The 15,810-nt window shown below is 39.8% G+C and overlaps 1 protein-coding gene across 1 annotated transcript; it reads right to left on the bottom strand.

Annotated features, from left to right (window-relative positions):
• Positions 1-1,435: 1,435 nt before the first annotated feature.
• On the bottom strand, positions 1,436-9,371 carry tp53 (tumor protein p53). Its single transcript, XM_084711723.1, has 11 exons — positions 9,211-9,371; positions 7,212-7,355; positions 7,027-7,111; positions 6,728-6,919; positions 5,361-5,535; positions 5,125-5,237; positions 4,427-4,536; positions 3,901-4,025; positions 3,726-3,817; positions 3,419-3,489; positions 1,436-2,395 (listed from the first exon to the last, which is right to left on the bottom strand). The coding sequence occupies exons 2-11, from the start codon at positions 7,295-7,297 to the stop codon at positions 2,299-2,301; spliced, it is 1,146 nt and encodes a 381-aa protein (XP_084567849.1). The 5' UTR covers positions 7,298-7,355; positions 9,211-9,371; the 3' UTR covers positions 1,436-2,298.
• Positions 9,372-15,810: the final 6,439 nt, after the last annotated feature.

The raw sequence follows: 15,810 nt of genomic DNA, 5'->3' as shown, positions 1-15,810 counted from the left end.
CACCCAGGTTTACAGGATGCATCCTGCGAGCTGATCTCTCCGCACAAACAGACCAGTTCCACCCATGTGAAGATCAACAGGTGATAAACCACACATTTGACTGCAGCACAAGGCTCCATTCACACCTATACATGTTCCTGTAGTTTGCATCCATCATCCAAACATGCAAAGTACTAACAGGTAAAAAAAAAACAGTGACATTTATGTATAACAGTGTAATAAACCATCAACTATGACAGGAGGCAAACATTTGTTTTATAAAAGAATACAAGGACACAGTTTCATGTTATGTTTACATTTATTTTTGCTTAAAGCTCTGGATAACAAAAAGCAAATTAGTACAAAAAAAGCCATGAAAAAATAACAATGAAAAATAGAAAGATAAACCTCTTATACAAAACTAAGTTCCCAAAATAATCTATAAGGATAACAGAAATAAAACAAAGAAATGCCTTTAAAAGATACATTTTTTGGCAGTGTAAAACAAAAAGTGGTTATACTGATTGGTCACATCAAACTGAAGTGCTGGTTAAGTGACAAATAACATCGTCTGTGTGTGGAGAGGACAAAAACGGAAACCTAAAAGTCAGCTCGGGCATCCTTGATGACATCTCATCAGTTTAGACAGACAGTAGTTCTTAATATCTGAGCATGGCTCATAAACCGAAGTAGTAGTGACCTTAAAACGTGTCTTCCTTGTTAGACTATGTCCCTGGGTGCACTGTTGCCAAATGTCCTAAGAAACTATTCCAGTATTTTCATATCAAAATTCCTCTTTTCCATCCTTTCTCTTCCCATTACTTCCCACCAACAGTTTCTGCTGTCTGACCAATACTAAAAGGTGATTAGCTTTTGGGGTGAGCCAGCCAGCCCCTCATCTACCAAATCTACTGTTAATTTTCACAAAAAAAAAAAAAAAAAAAAAAATCATGACAGTATACGTTCCCCAATTGTCACCGTTTAAGAGGAGGCAACCCCAGTGACAACATACAGATGTTTGAGGGAAAAAAAAAAATCAGAGCAGAAATCTATTTACAGCTTTTCGTGATGGGGGAAAAAAGTATAAAAAAACGGAGTTGGGGGGGGGGGGAAGCCCCACTGGTGAGATTTCATGCATACGTGTTCTTTAATCTGGCCTTACATCTGTTCCTGTGTTTTAACTACTTGCATAGCACGACTAATCAGAGCTGGAAATAAACTTTTGGGTCGACGGGGCGTCCCCACAGACACCCAAAAGGACCGTTTGACTGGATGTAACTGTTTGAATTTGCATGGGCTGTGTTGTCTTAATACACAAACACTGATGGAGGTAAACATCCATCAGTGTTTTACAAGAGCCGTTTCACACTCAAACAAATGGCAGTGAATCGTTTCAAGAATTAGGATCCTTTGCAATCGCATATCTGTTTCAATTTTGACTAGAATTTGACAAAACTGCTTTTTTTTTTTTTTTTTACTCATGACATGATCAAAATGACTATTTTGACATAACAGAAAAATGTTCATTGACTAAATCTGACTAAAATGATGCATTATAAATGACAAGATGACATAAATTTTTAAGATTGAATAGTTAAAAGTCAATTGAAAATCCCTGCCAACATTAACACTGATTAAATACAGTCCCAACCTGATATCCCGTTTCAAGCAAATACATAGAACGTCAAAGATTTCATAACCGGCTGATGGGACAGATAAATATAAAGACAGTATCGAGGGGGAGGAAAACATGTTTACAGTACGAACTGGTCTTGTCTTGCGTAGTTCTTTAAACCAGAGGTTTTCAAACTGGGAGGTGGGCCTCCACTGGGGGGGGTCCAAACAGTTTCACGAAAGGCTCAATGAACAGAAGTGAAATATTACATTAGTCATCAAATGAGATTCACAGATACGGATCCCAGAGTCATAAACTAATTAATGCCTTTAGACATAACTTTTTTTTATGTATTTGGTAGTTATGTCAAATAGCAAAATATCTAACCATCTTGGCTCTTGTCTATGCATAATCACGATCCATTGACATCCAGGATTAGAGCAGACCTAAGCTGCTTTGTAACCAGCTCTGTCTGAGGCGAGACCCACAGTCTCAGACTTTGAAAACCCCTGGTTTAAACCCATATCAGGTTGCATAATTCAACAGCCAGCCACTGTACAGTACTTAAAGTACGGTAAACAGTCAGGCAGTACAGTACTGAGGCAGGAGTAAATCTGGGGCTCTAATGTCAAATAAAAACCTGAAATAAACTTGATGGCTTGGAGAGAGAAAGACAAGCTGTGTGTTTTCATGATCAAAGCTTATTAGTCGCTGTCGCTCCTCTCTCCTTTTTGCAGGAGCCTCTTTCCGCTGGAAGGCACAGGTAACTCCTGTTTCACAGACACCTTGGTCTTGGTTTTACTGTGGAGAGACAGCAGGACAAACAGTGAGTGGCGGGACGCTACGGCAGATGTGGCAGATTCAGAGATGCAGCGATTACTTGATAAATTAGTTGCCAACTATTTTGATAATTGATTGATTAAGAAAAGATGTCTGGACTTCCGCTCTAGCAGCCATGAGGTAGGCAGCATATTATCAGAGCTCCTCGATCATCAAGACAAACACCGTATTTTCTTGAAAGATTGTTTCATATTAACAGAAGAAGTTAAAGAGGCGTTTGCAACATGCCTAACCCAAAACAAAAAAACAGGCTAAGTTGGAAGATAAGCTAACAGATCAAGAGGGAAGAATATAAGAATTCACGGCATAGAGGAAGGGTCAGAGAGCAACTCCACATCGATTATAACATTTGTGGAAAAATCTGCTGAGGGAGAAACTAGAGCTGCCTCCCACCGATCACCTCAAGAGCGAGCGTGCGCATCGGGACCAAAACCGTTGTCAAGTTCTCCAGTAGCAAAACTAAAGAAGAAATCCTAATCCTTTGATCGAAGTATAAAGTTCTCGGCAATAATAGTGTTTAAAACTGCATCTGGATTCAAATGTCTACCAAAATATAGTAGCACATAGACAATGACACAATGCATCATCTACTTTTCTTTCATCATTCTAGAGAATGTGGTTGTCCACAGGAAAATAATGATAAATTTACAAAACATTCCTGGCAAAATATACCATCACTTATCCTGAACATAAATTGGTGGAGGTAAACGGTTAACTTGTGTTAGAATGGTCTACATTACAAAACACAAAGTGAAAAATAATCATGTTCTGAGCTATCACAGTGATATATGTAATAGAAATGTTTCCTACAGCTCAGTTGGCTTGTGTGTGTGAAAACTTCACATAAATATGAAACACTGTGACCTCTAGTGTCAGATGATCTCTACAAGACAGATGAGTGGAGTTGAGGCTAAACTCCAGTTACAGACCACAAGCCAATGATTCAGGTGGCTTTCATGAAAAGTTACAAAATTCACTTCTTACTTGTCTTTGTCCAGCAACTCCAGACCATCGTTGATCTTCTTCAGCATTTCATAACGCTCACGACCACGAATCTGCAGGAGAAAACAGCAGGGAAAAGTTTGTAAAGACATCAAGCTTTGTGTGTGTTTATGCATTTTTGTTTCTTACCTTGGTCTTTGAGTATAATGGTATGCTAAATGTATATATTTTGTTTCTTATTTTTTGTCTTTTCTGTAATGTTGCAAATGGAGCTGCTGTGACAAGAAAAAAAATCAGAAATCATTCTGACAACAGTACTATCATCATAACAGTATAAATCTTTACTTACATGCAGAACAAACACTTCCTTGTCCTCTTCCTCGGCACTGGAGGCCGACTTTGACTTCTTCACGGAAGTGGTGTCAGGAGCCGGGGCGCTCTCTTAAGAAACAAAAGTGATGTTAGAGAGGAAACAGCAAGCAGGAATAGAAACTGAAATCTTTTGTAATGCAATAAATACATACTTCGTTTTTTAGTTTGTTTGGTGCCATTCTGCATCTTGGTGCTGTTTTCCTCCTCAGTTTTGCGGTCCCTGCCTGGACATGCGCAGACACGCACCTCGAAGCACCTCCGGCCCAAGACATGTCCCCTAGGAAGACGATGAACGGTGGTAAAGGTCAAAATGTTACACTATGTGACTCCTTGTCCTCTTTATACCTCTTCTCTACAAACTGAGGATACATCAATACTCTGTATTATAGATCTTGCCCTGGCATGACCCGCCCTTGTCTGCCTCTGATTTGTTTACCCTGACATTCTCAACCCAACCCACCCCAATGTCACGCCTCATGCCTACACCTAACCTCTCCAACAAAGAAGGCAAATCAGAGTAACCCACTCCCACAATGTACAAAGTTCTTATATTTTATAAAACATTTGTGGATGGTAGAGAAAATGATATTGCCCTGCTGTCCTAAAATAAAGAATCAAAAATAAGAAAAGACTCCCACGCCCAATCGTAATATCTGGTAGAAGAGAAGAAAGACTTACTCTGGAGTCTCAAGGGTCAGGATGGTGAGGATGGGTCTGCGGTTCATGCCCCCCATGCAGGAACTGTTGCACATGAAGCTCAGCAGGATGGTTGTCATCTCAGAGCCCAGCTGGAAAAGGAAAGACGAAACTATTTTTATTCACTGCTGGTTTACATGTTTACAACTAGGAAGGAAAAGGGTTGCTCAACCTAGACAAACAGCCTTGATGAAAGCAAAATTTTAAGACTGCATTATATTGAGAAATGTTTTTAAAGCTGAACTGAATAGTTGTCATGAATCAGATTAATTGCAAACTACTCTGATAATCAGTTTGAGTAATTTTGGGGGGGAAAATAAGCCACAATTCATCAAGCATCTTAAATGTAAATATTTTATTTTTTTTATTCCCTGTGAGAGCTAACTGAATATTTTTGAGTTGTGGACAAAACAAAACATTAGTACTTCTACCAGTAGGAAGTCATCTTTCTAAACTCTTTATCAACTCTTCTAGGTGACCAAAATCAGCCGTTTTTTAATTTTCCTAAATGGTTTCACAGTCGCTGCACTTTATGCACACTGAATTTTAAGGCTAACATATGAAATCACGGTGAGAGTGACTGTTTGTTCATATACTCACACAGAAAATGCTTGAAAGTAACACATCAGGAAATGTGAATGTGTAACAAGTGGTAGACAGGCCAAGTGGGAAAGCTGTACCTGTGGGGGCTCGTAAGGGACGGTCACACTCTGCCTCTTTGTGTCCGGGTCTTCAAAATACTGAGCTCTCTGGCTGCCCTCCACTCTGATCAGGTGGCTGCGATGGTCCGCAGCTGGATGGAAAACAGATTAGGAAAACAAAGGAAAAAATTAAAAACAAAACAATTCTTTCAGCAAGGACAAACATTCCTCCATCATACAAATACAGCAATTTTTCATTGAAACATTTTCCTTACTATCTTCATTCTGGTGGTGGGGACACCTGCGGACCACTTCAGCCACGTGTTCAGTCTTCTTATAAACTGCAGTGGCCCTGAGGACAGCACCCACAGGAGGCTCCTTGCTCACCAAGACCTCCACTGGGCTTGTCTTTGCCAGCTGGCAGTAGAGCTTGTTGAGAAGCTCTGAATACTGAGAAAAAACACAGGAAAAAGAAAGCCACACGTTATCTGCGAGTACATATGAAATGTGATCCAGAAAAAAATGAGAGCGCTATAATTAGGACTAAAACTCAAACAGTATTCTTAAAAAGAAGCTCAACAACTCTTTCTACACTAAAGAACCAAAAACAGACAACAGCTTACGCTCTCCAGTTAAATCAGGCCAGATTTATCTATTTAAAAGATTTTTTTTTACCTTGCTTTGGTCTGTTTTTAACCCTTTCTGTGCTGGAGGAAGACGGTGCAGGAACATGTCCCGTCATGTCAGAGCTGTGCTTTACAACCAGACTGCACTTCTCCCATAGACCAGGGCACAAGTCGCAGGGGGCGGGAGTTTCAGGGAACACCACCCTAACTTCAACTAAACCGACCAACTGCAGAGCGCTGCTTGAAGAGTCACCGTGGAAACATTAACACCATTGGCTCTTCGAAGGCAGTGACTGACTCTAGACCTTGAAATTTAGCGAATCATCACAATGAATACGATTTCACATGAATGACACCGTGAGAGATGCGAAAGAATGGATTTTTAACCCGATGTGCCAAGGTAAGAAGTTTTTTAGTGTTTATTCAAAAAGTTTTCAGTGTTATTCATACTGAATAATTTTGTGGGTGATAAAAACTAGACTAAACTAAGACCAGTGTGTGAATTTGCTATAGTCAAGTTTATAGTAAGTTTTTTCTTTTAATTTTTGAAAAAGTGTAAAAAGTCTTTAAGTGTACTTTAATTTAATTAATTAAGAGAAAATGCAACAGGAGCAGATGCTACAGATAAAAATGACCCTATGCATGGAGGAAATCAGATGAACAGTGAATGGCGCTTGAGTGAGCAGCTGTGGAATTCCCTTTTGTTCTCTGGTGAGCAGCTCAAACTTCTGCTCTCTGCCATGTTTGGTTGCAGGACAATCTGCTGCAAGTCTCACTGAGTTTTAACATCTGTAATCTAGCTTTTAAAGTCTATGTTATTCTATAAGGATTACACACAACATGCAGTAAGTAGTAGTTTGTCTCATATTGATTAGAACAGATAAGACAATTATTTGGTACATACACCATTCGGAAATTATCTGAAAACACAATTATTAGTCAGTTCAAAAATAAGAAAAATGAAAAAAATAAACACAATTTCTCAATTTTGAGAGCTTGGGCCTGAGATTACTTACAGTGGAAGTAACGGATTTGGCTGTGCCAGACTTTTGAAAGCGAAGCTGGAAGCCATACTCCCCCGGGTAGTCAGTTGTAACCGGGACGGTGGGGGCGGGTGGAGTAACACCAGCATCTTTAGTGGACATCTCTGGAGGCAGCTCAAACAAATTCTCATCAAACCCTTCAGTCAGCACATGCTCATTTATAAGCTGTAAAAGGAGAAAAACGACTGAGCACCTAATATCAAACAGAAAACTTTCTCATGCAGCAATTCCATTTACTGTTTTTGCACAAAGGCGTGGGTTGGCGTGCTTACCAGCAAATCAATATGTCCGTTTGGCCTCCATGTTTCAGGAGACACTTCAGTCACCGTTGGAATGGTGGAGATGGAGGGAGTTACGCTGCAAAAGCAAACATTCCCAAACTGGTTAACTTGTTTTTCTGGATTAAAAAAAAAAAAAAAACATTATAAATTGTATATAGGATTAAAACATAACTTACACACTCTCCCACAGATCTCTGAAGGTGTCCTGGCTCAGCGGCGGGGTCTGGCTCAAAGGCAGGCTGTCAAACCCTTGGTCTTCCATAACTCGTTATTCTCCCTTCCCAACAGAGAAAATGTGGAAGCACCACAACGCCGGAGTGCTGTGGGGATAAACCGGAAGTAAGAGTCTGTGCTTAGTAGATTTTTTATGATTGTGTACACCATATTTTTAGCCTAAATGTCAACTGTAGCCTCTCAGAAAGGATCTGTGTGCACACGCCTGAAGCGGGTTCACAAGTTCTCGCCCAAGCAGCGCAGCTGCAGCAAAGAAATGATGTTCCTCTTCTATGTCGAAGTCCTTAGACATTTTCTTATTTGTTGAAAGTTTGGAAAGTCAACTGTGTGCGTAACAAGTCACTATTTCTCAGCAGATCTCTCTCTGTTGTCTGAGCCGCTTCCAGGCAGCATCTAAACACAGATGTGAAGGTATCGTGAGATCTCGTATATCTTGTGTTGTGCCAGTGTACCCGCTTCAGGCATGTGCACACAGATCAGGTCTGAGAGGCTTCAGGAACATTTGGGTTCAGTACGTTGAGAAAAGTGGGCCACTAAAAATTAGACATTTTTGAACTCTTGTCCTTGTATCAAAATAGGACAGAAATAAAATAATTTTTCACTGCAGGGATTGTAAACTGGTTTAAGATCAGAAAGCATAGTGTAATGTAAAAGGACGGGTTCCTGTAATAGTTTATTTTAGATTACCAATGTGACGAGGTACTTGACTGACCTAATTGTTAATTGGACCAAAAGTTATATCTATTTCTTCTTGTATTTTCTTGAGACTCCTGCCATGATTTTAAATTTTTATGTTTCTTTGGTGAACTGTGTATAGTTTCTTTTATAAACGTTCTAACAAAGTAGCCGTGTAAAATTCAAATATGCAATGTTGACAAAAGTGCTCAGATTTTTGAACCAAGGAAAAACAGCAATACCACGGCGTAGAAATACTGTGAAAGTCCTGTATACATACAAGTACCAAAAACAAAAGCATTATTATGCAGAATGGCCCATTTCAATATACTGACTATTATGTTACTAAATTATCATTAGTAAGTACATATTTAAAGATGCAGCCAACTACTTTACTACTCGATTCCATTACATTATATACTGCTGGGTAGCTAAATTGATGTTGCATCATCATTTATTAGTTTGTTCTATTTTGTAATTATAGCCTGAATCTGGACAGTAAGTGGTAACTAAAGATGCCAGATGAACTGGAGTTAAGTAAAAAGTACGAACTCGATACTTAAAATAACATAACACGGAATTCCTCAAGAAAAGTAACTCAAATTTGTACTCAAGTACATAAACTTATTTAGTTTCAGCACTATGCAAATGTGCAAAATAAACCGACGTATAGACATTTAGTTCAAAACAAAGTACCTGGGCCTTTCACTGTTCAAAGTTGCTGAGTAACGTTGACTTTCCCTTTGTAAGAACTACTGCTTATCAAAATAAAAGTAGCTCGACAGAAAGCCATGGTGCATAAATCTTAAGTCTGAATTCGAACACACTTAGCTAATTAACTTCACATCAAGCCCCAAAACAAACAACATGGAGAACCATTCAACATGCTAACGTTAGCTAGGTAGCGTCCATTTTCCCCAGGCAGGAGGCCTCCGCAGTCTGAATGAAGCTAGCTTCCTTCAGCCACCGAGCCGGCACTTTCAATGAAAACTCAGATGAAAACTACTTAACTATGCGCCAAAATGTGTTCGGACACCGATATCGATCGACTGTGAAGCAAATGTTCAACTCGAAAATAAAGCGCACAAGTTTTTTTGGTGTTTGCTAGCTAGCTTAGCATTAGCACAACTGGCTAATTACGTTAGCGCGACGTTTCGGCAGTCGAGCGACCTAGCTAAACTGCAGTAAAACTTTATTTATCGGACATATAAGTGGCTCTCGTATCTCTAGCTTTAACGACTGAGCCGTGTGCGACCACACTGTTACCTTGAATACCCCGCAAGGACGCCCGGACGAGATGAGTCACTGATGACTGGTGAAGAGGGGAGCTAAAACAGGAGAAAAGTCAAAATATTTTGAGGTAAAGCTGAGCACGTTGTTTTGGGGGATTCCCACAGAAAGGAAGGGGGAGGGGCAGCTTTTAGGTCCGCGCAGCCGCTCTCCTGACGTCTTTAAATGCAACATCGCGAAATGCTTATTGGTGCATTCACATACCGATGGAAATATTGGAACTCAAGAACGAACAACAAGACAAAGCAGCAGCTACAAAGGATATGGCTGCAAAAACGCTTCATTGGCATGGGAAAGAGGCATTTTCATTGCCGAAGCAACTGGGAAAAAAATAGGAAAATGTAGACTTTCACTTAAAAAAAATCATTCTTTCAAATGAACGCATTTCAAGGTATTTGCCAACAATATTTTATTAATTACTGCCATCGTAAATAATTTTTGATACCGAGTTCTCCAAAAGTTAGGGAGAGGTCAACTCTTCATATCATATTTACTTTTGAAATAGATAACTGTCCAGCTCAAACATTTATATTGCATTATTTAATAAATTTTATTTATGGAATTTATTACATAATGCAATATGAATGCACCGTGTATTTTTGTTGTTGTTTTTTTGTCTGTAAACTTTAAACTTATATAAATTATTGGCCATTTATCTTTCACCAAGTAAAAAACGATTCAGCTGCTGAATGTGTGTCATGCAGGACAGCCCACTGCATTGCTGACTACAGGTTTCTGCTGAGCTCCTGAAGGCAACATGACGACAGCATGAGTAACTGCTGAACTGCTGACTTAAATTTTTCAGGGCAATTGCAACATAACTGCTTATGTACTTTATTTCATGACAGCTATTATAAAGTCACAAGATCATTTTGAAGATCACTCAGAATTTTAAAGAATGGATATGTAACAAGAAAAAAAAATACCAGTCTATCTAAGATAATAGAAAACATGTAATTCTTGTGCCCTCATAGGAAACAACTGCAGTTGAACATGAAAGTAAGAATCTTTAGGAAAACTAGGTCTGTACTTTAGAATGGTAAACGTATCATAGAATTAGATATGGTTCTCTGAACAAGGTATTACATACACCTATTCACAAAATTTATCATGACAGTATTTTAGGGTACAACTGTAACAATTTGAGCTGCCTGTCACACGTGTCTCATGCTTTATACAGGATGTTTACAGTCAAATGTCTCTCAACTGTGGCCGTGAAGTAGCCTCGTCATAAACATTTTTACTTTGAGTTGATTGGTTTATTGACACTAATGTTACAACAACACTTCTGATATGAACAAATAAGGAGGATAAACAGGATCAGTAACCAGCAAAACCTGATAAGTTGAGCAAAATTAACAGGACGTGTCAGCAACCCATAAAGTTTTTGTGATTCGTCTACTAACGAATATTTACTAACTAAATACTGTTAGCTAACATTTTACATATCCAATTCTGAAATGGCATGTTATCATTGAGTCAACAAAGATTTACAAAACCATGCTAAATGTACTTAATCTTTTGACCAGCTACCAAAGCTGTTTTGCCCCATGAATGTGTGCACAAACTGTAATGTTTGTAGACAAGAAGCCTGCCTGTACATTGTATGTATTACTATACACGCTTGATTATTTGGTAACTAATTCCTCTTCATTCTTCCACTGCAGGGAAGAAGACTCCAGTCCAGAAAGAGGATTGTTGTTATTGTTTTAGCTGGGGGCGTGCTAGATGAGTATTTCTGTCACCTGCCACCATGTTTTGGCCAAAAAAGTAAGAACTATAGGCTCGGGTGGTGATACATGGTAACGTGGGCGTAGGAGTCAGGTCAGTATGATGCTCAGAAAATGCTGAATGGATTAGAAAACACCAGGACTGGAGTGAATCTTGAAAACAACAGCAGAAGCAGAAAAAAACTTCAGTAAGAATGTAAAACACTGCTAAAACATATTGTCTCAAATCATCCAGTTATTGAAAGTAAAAACAGACTGATGTGGCCTCTGTAGTGCCTGTTGGTCTTTATTTAGATAAGGACTGCCCATCATGAGGCACTCGGACCAAAGTTGGTCCACCATTATGTTTGATTTTGCCCCCCCAGATGTTTCTAGCTTTAATTAAAAGAAAACAAAACGATAGAAATAGTTATTAATGCTGTTTTATTTTTGTTTGTCGTCTCCATTGCCTCTCTCGCCTTTCCTGTCTACCTTCACTTGTCTTGTCCAATAAAGGCAAAAGCCCCCAAAATAATCTGAAAAACTCTTTAAATAAGATTCCAAATATTTTTCATAATCTGAGCGGACAGTGACTCTTTGTGCAGGAGCGCCGGCGACTGATCAATAAACTCCCTCCACGACACGGTGAGTTGGCAAAAGCCAGGTCTTCATTCTTCCCTTTTTTGCCATTTATCTTATTCTTATTCACAAACTTTTGATGGCGTTGCCATGACAGTACAGCGAATGTCGATGTTTCACCAAAACACAGGAAATTACATTAACTTCTGATTACTTAGTCAAATCTGCCTGAAACTTCACATGTTCAATATGAACATATGAACATATCTACATGACAATCAGGACATAGTCATTGCACCACCTAGTGGAGACAGGCAGTGAGTTTGAACTCCTTCCTGCAGTGTCCGATGCACGTGAAAATTCAGCACTGCATAGACCAGGTGGCATGTGGCGACATGGTATGCAGTTGCAGCAGACCCCAACGGGTGCAGGCTGCTAGGCCTGTACAATGCTGCTTGCAGCTTTAATCTTTTTTTGATTTTTTATTGAAACAAAACAAATCCCTACAATCATCACAATAACTAACACCTTGGCGAGCCGGATGCGGGCGCCTCCTCATGTGGGGGTTACTTCTCTTGTCTTGTCTTGTCTTGTCTGCACCATCTGGTGGATGTAAAGCTGATGAAGGTTTTCATTTGACAGCAGTGATTTGTGTCGAACTTTATCTTTGAGCTGTGAACATACACTCTGCCTCTGCTTCTTTCTCTCTCCAGGGAGGTCAGAGGTCAACTTTGAAACAGCGTCCCCGGAGCAGGCACGGTCATCGTCTTCCTTGAGGACTGTCAGCGATGGTTTCCTCCTGCAGTGAGGACTGTGTTTGAAGCTGGAGTTTAAATCTGTCAGTTTCACACTTTAACTCTGTTTAATGGTTGCATAATCTGCACTAACATGCTGGATGACGTCGCCTCTCATCACCCTTCAAACGCCCTTTTGCTGATTAGATAAACGTCTACTCGACTGGGACCAACAGAGCTGCAGAGAAACTCTGAGCGTGACTTCACTCAGGTGCCTGCAGCTGCACTGGGACACTCCTGAACTGGCATGATTCACATCCACTGAATGTCGGTTCTCGTCTGTCTGGGTGCATTGCGGTTATTGGTGCCACTTTGGGGGTGTCTGACCTTTGAATGAATGTGCTGAAGATGTCAGCGAGTGTACTTTGAACTTGATCCCAGTGGCACCGTACTGTATATAGATACAATAGAGTGGTTTAACAGACCAGGGCCAGGGCAGATGGCAATTACACAACTCCACACAAATTGCAGCAGGAACTCTTTCAAATTTTTTGGTCTCATAAATATGTCATTTATAACATATCAAACGAAATCCAAATGGGGGAAGTATGATTCATGCACATCTTCTTAACTTATTTCCACAGAAATGGTTCAGCGTCGTCTACAATCAACCAGAAGCTGCACATGAAGTTGGTTGCAGTACGGTGAATGTGCAAAAGGAAATTCTTGACCCTCAGATGCATAAGTGGGTCAAAATGACTGAGTTTGGCAATAAAAACACGTAAAAAACACTTAAAAGCTCACATGTTTAAGTTTATGTTCATCATTTATGCTGATTAATACCAGACTGACAGTTGCAAATATCTTGAAAGTGATATAAAAGTGCTCTTTAAGTGATATTTAGATCATTTTGTTTTAAATTTATGTTAATCAGTGCCAACATTTATGTAGATCAGTGCCAATTTATGTTGCCTGGTATGCAATTATACTAATAAAGTAATGTTGATTTAAATGATTGCTTTAGGAAGCAGAAATGTGGTCTGAGGGTATATTCAAGAAACACCTTTGAACCACTTTTTTCTGTGAGTACTAAATATCTCTCACATTTTCTGTTGAGATTGCTAGGAATTAACTTCTCACATTTAATTTGAATTCAGTAGGAAGATCATTTTTAAAACAGGTGTGCCCGGTTCATCTTTTTTGAGCCTGGTGTTTTCTATCAGTTTAATTATAATACAGTGGTCACAAGGTGTGTTGCTATGCAGTTTGGGGCTACACTGAGTCAGATGCTGTATGCTTTCCAAATATATGTTTAGCGTAGCCTGAAGTAGTACCAGTCTGCTGGGCTGTTACAGTGCATTTATGCAATTGATTATGTAGCCTGTAGCCCTTTATTTACTACATAATGTGTCTGTCTGTGAATTTGTCTGTATCCAAGTGCTCATCAAGGAAAAGAAAACTTTGTAGTTTGCAGTGTTATAGTAAGTATAGTATAGAAATAGTGTCTCATTTTGGGAATGCACTTTGCTTTCTTGCTTAGAGTTAGATGAGAAGATTGATACCACACACGAACATCTGAAAGATAAATATGAAGCTACAGTCAACTGCCAGTTAGCTTAGCTTAACATAAAGACTGGAAAAGGGGTAACGGCTTGCCTGGGATTCATTTTTATGATTTGTCTTTTCATATCGTCCACTTTAAGAAAATTACTTTCGTTGTATTAAAGATTGACATTTTTGTTGCTAAGTGACCCGCCCCTTTTCACTCAGTTAACTCGGTCAACATGTTAATAAAAAGGAAAAGTTTAAAAGATGCTGCTGGGGGATCCATAACAGTGATAAATAGGCTAGGGTTAGCAAAAAAACAGCTAACTAGCTAGCTAACAATTTATGTAAACTTGCTGTAGTTTTGTACAGTTTATGCCTCATTTTCACTGCATTATGTTAAGCTTATTGTTTTTTTTTTCGGAGTGGCTAATTGATGGGACCGTTGGTGTGACGCTTAAACATAGTCATTCCCACAGATCGCACAAGATTTTATTTAGGTTGCCAAATAAATAAACACTATGGAAGAATTCTGCAAATGTAAGATTAAATGTGCAATATGTATAAAAACAAAACGAGAGGAAATAAAAAACAAATAGATGGACTATTAACCCAGCCTAAGTGCATTTATTTCTCATTTATAAATGTACACAAACATGTATATGTTTTCTCTAACATGCAACAAGATAATATAAGGTGATACAGAAATGGCTGTTAAATGGTCAGGAAAGTTTATTTATGCACAAACTAACTTATTGATAAGGTTCCTTGAGAACTGGGTTGCAATGGTTTGTCATTTTTTTAAAGTGGGTTCCCAGAAAAAAAGTTTGGGAAACAGTCCTTCAACTTGTAACTTAGCATGCAAAGCTCACACGGTTCACATACAATAACTCTCACCACTGACGTTTCTGAACATCATTTTTTACATTCAGTTTGGTGTGAATGTTGTTGTCACTCACTGACACCAACCACCACACACTTCAACACCTGCCATCCATCACGCGACCCAATTTACTGTAACGTGATTTTGAACCAGCTGACCCCACCGCACTGACCACACACACACACACACACACACACACATATGTCATGACAAGGAGGAACAGTATTTACATGGGCTGTTCCTCTACATCACTTGGGTGATAGAGGTCAGTCACATGGTGTGTGTGGGCATGTGTGTGTGTGCGTGTCTGTGGTGGTGTGACTTTTTGTTTCAGATAACAGTAAACCACACGCTGGCAGGCATTTTGGGACAACACAGGTGACATTTTCCACTGTTAAATAGTGCTGAACAGATGCTTTTGGTTCACAATATTCACTGCATGGAGCAAGGCTGTGTACCTAAGTTTATTTGTATCATTAGTACAAGTTTGTATTTGTAGTTTTATCGTTGTTCTTGGCTCTCCCTGTATGAATTCATGTGATACTTTTTGGAAACGTAACACTATCATCCCTGTCTGTGCCTGGTTGCGCATATGAACCCTTAAACTATGTTAGTGGGGGCTCTACGCCACTGTCCTGACGGTGTTAAGTGTCTCTGCATTTAGTCAGAGTCACACACACACACACATTAATGTGCTTGGGGCCCCTGGCTTTGGATGGGGGGGTGTCAGGTTCTTCCCGTCTTTCTCAATGTGCGTATGAGGGCAGCAAAAGGCAAAGTCGGCCAGCTCCAAGGAGAGAGTGGCGTGAGGCGGGGGTGTGTCTGCGGGGGGTGGGCTTGAATCACTCGATTGAGAGATCTAGAGCAGATATTTTTCCACTGAGCTCTTTGGCAGATCTGTACTTTTCCCGCCCAGTGCTACCCTCCCACAACACACCCCCTAATCCCCGCCTCAGGCACACCGTCACTCCATCGCCAAACGTCCCCTGACCACACCTACACTGCCAACTCAGGTGGCACAGTCCAAATTTAGAGCCCACCTGTCGCCCGCTGGAGGAGGATTAAGCTTTGTTGTATGCAACAGAAGGGGGGGAGGGTTTGTGGAACGGGGTGAGCTGTGGTGTGT

Source organism: Lutjanus erythropterus, chromosome 23 (genome assembly GCF_056507025.1).
Source record: "Lutjanus erythropterus isolate fLutEry1 chromosome 23, fLutEry1.hap2, whole genome shotgun sequence".
NCBI classification, from domain to species: Eukaryota; Metazoa; Chordata; class Actinopteri; order Lutjaniformes; family Lutjanidae; genus Lutjanus; species Lutjanus erythropterus.
This window is presented reverse-complemented; position numbering and strand designations above follow the sequence as displayed.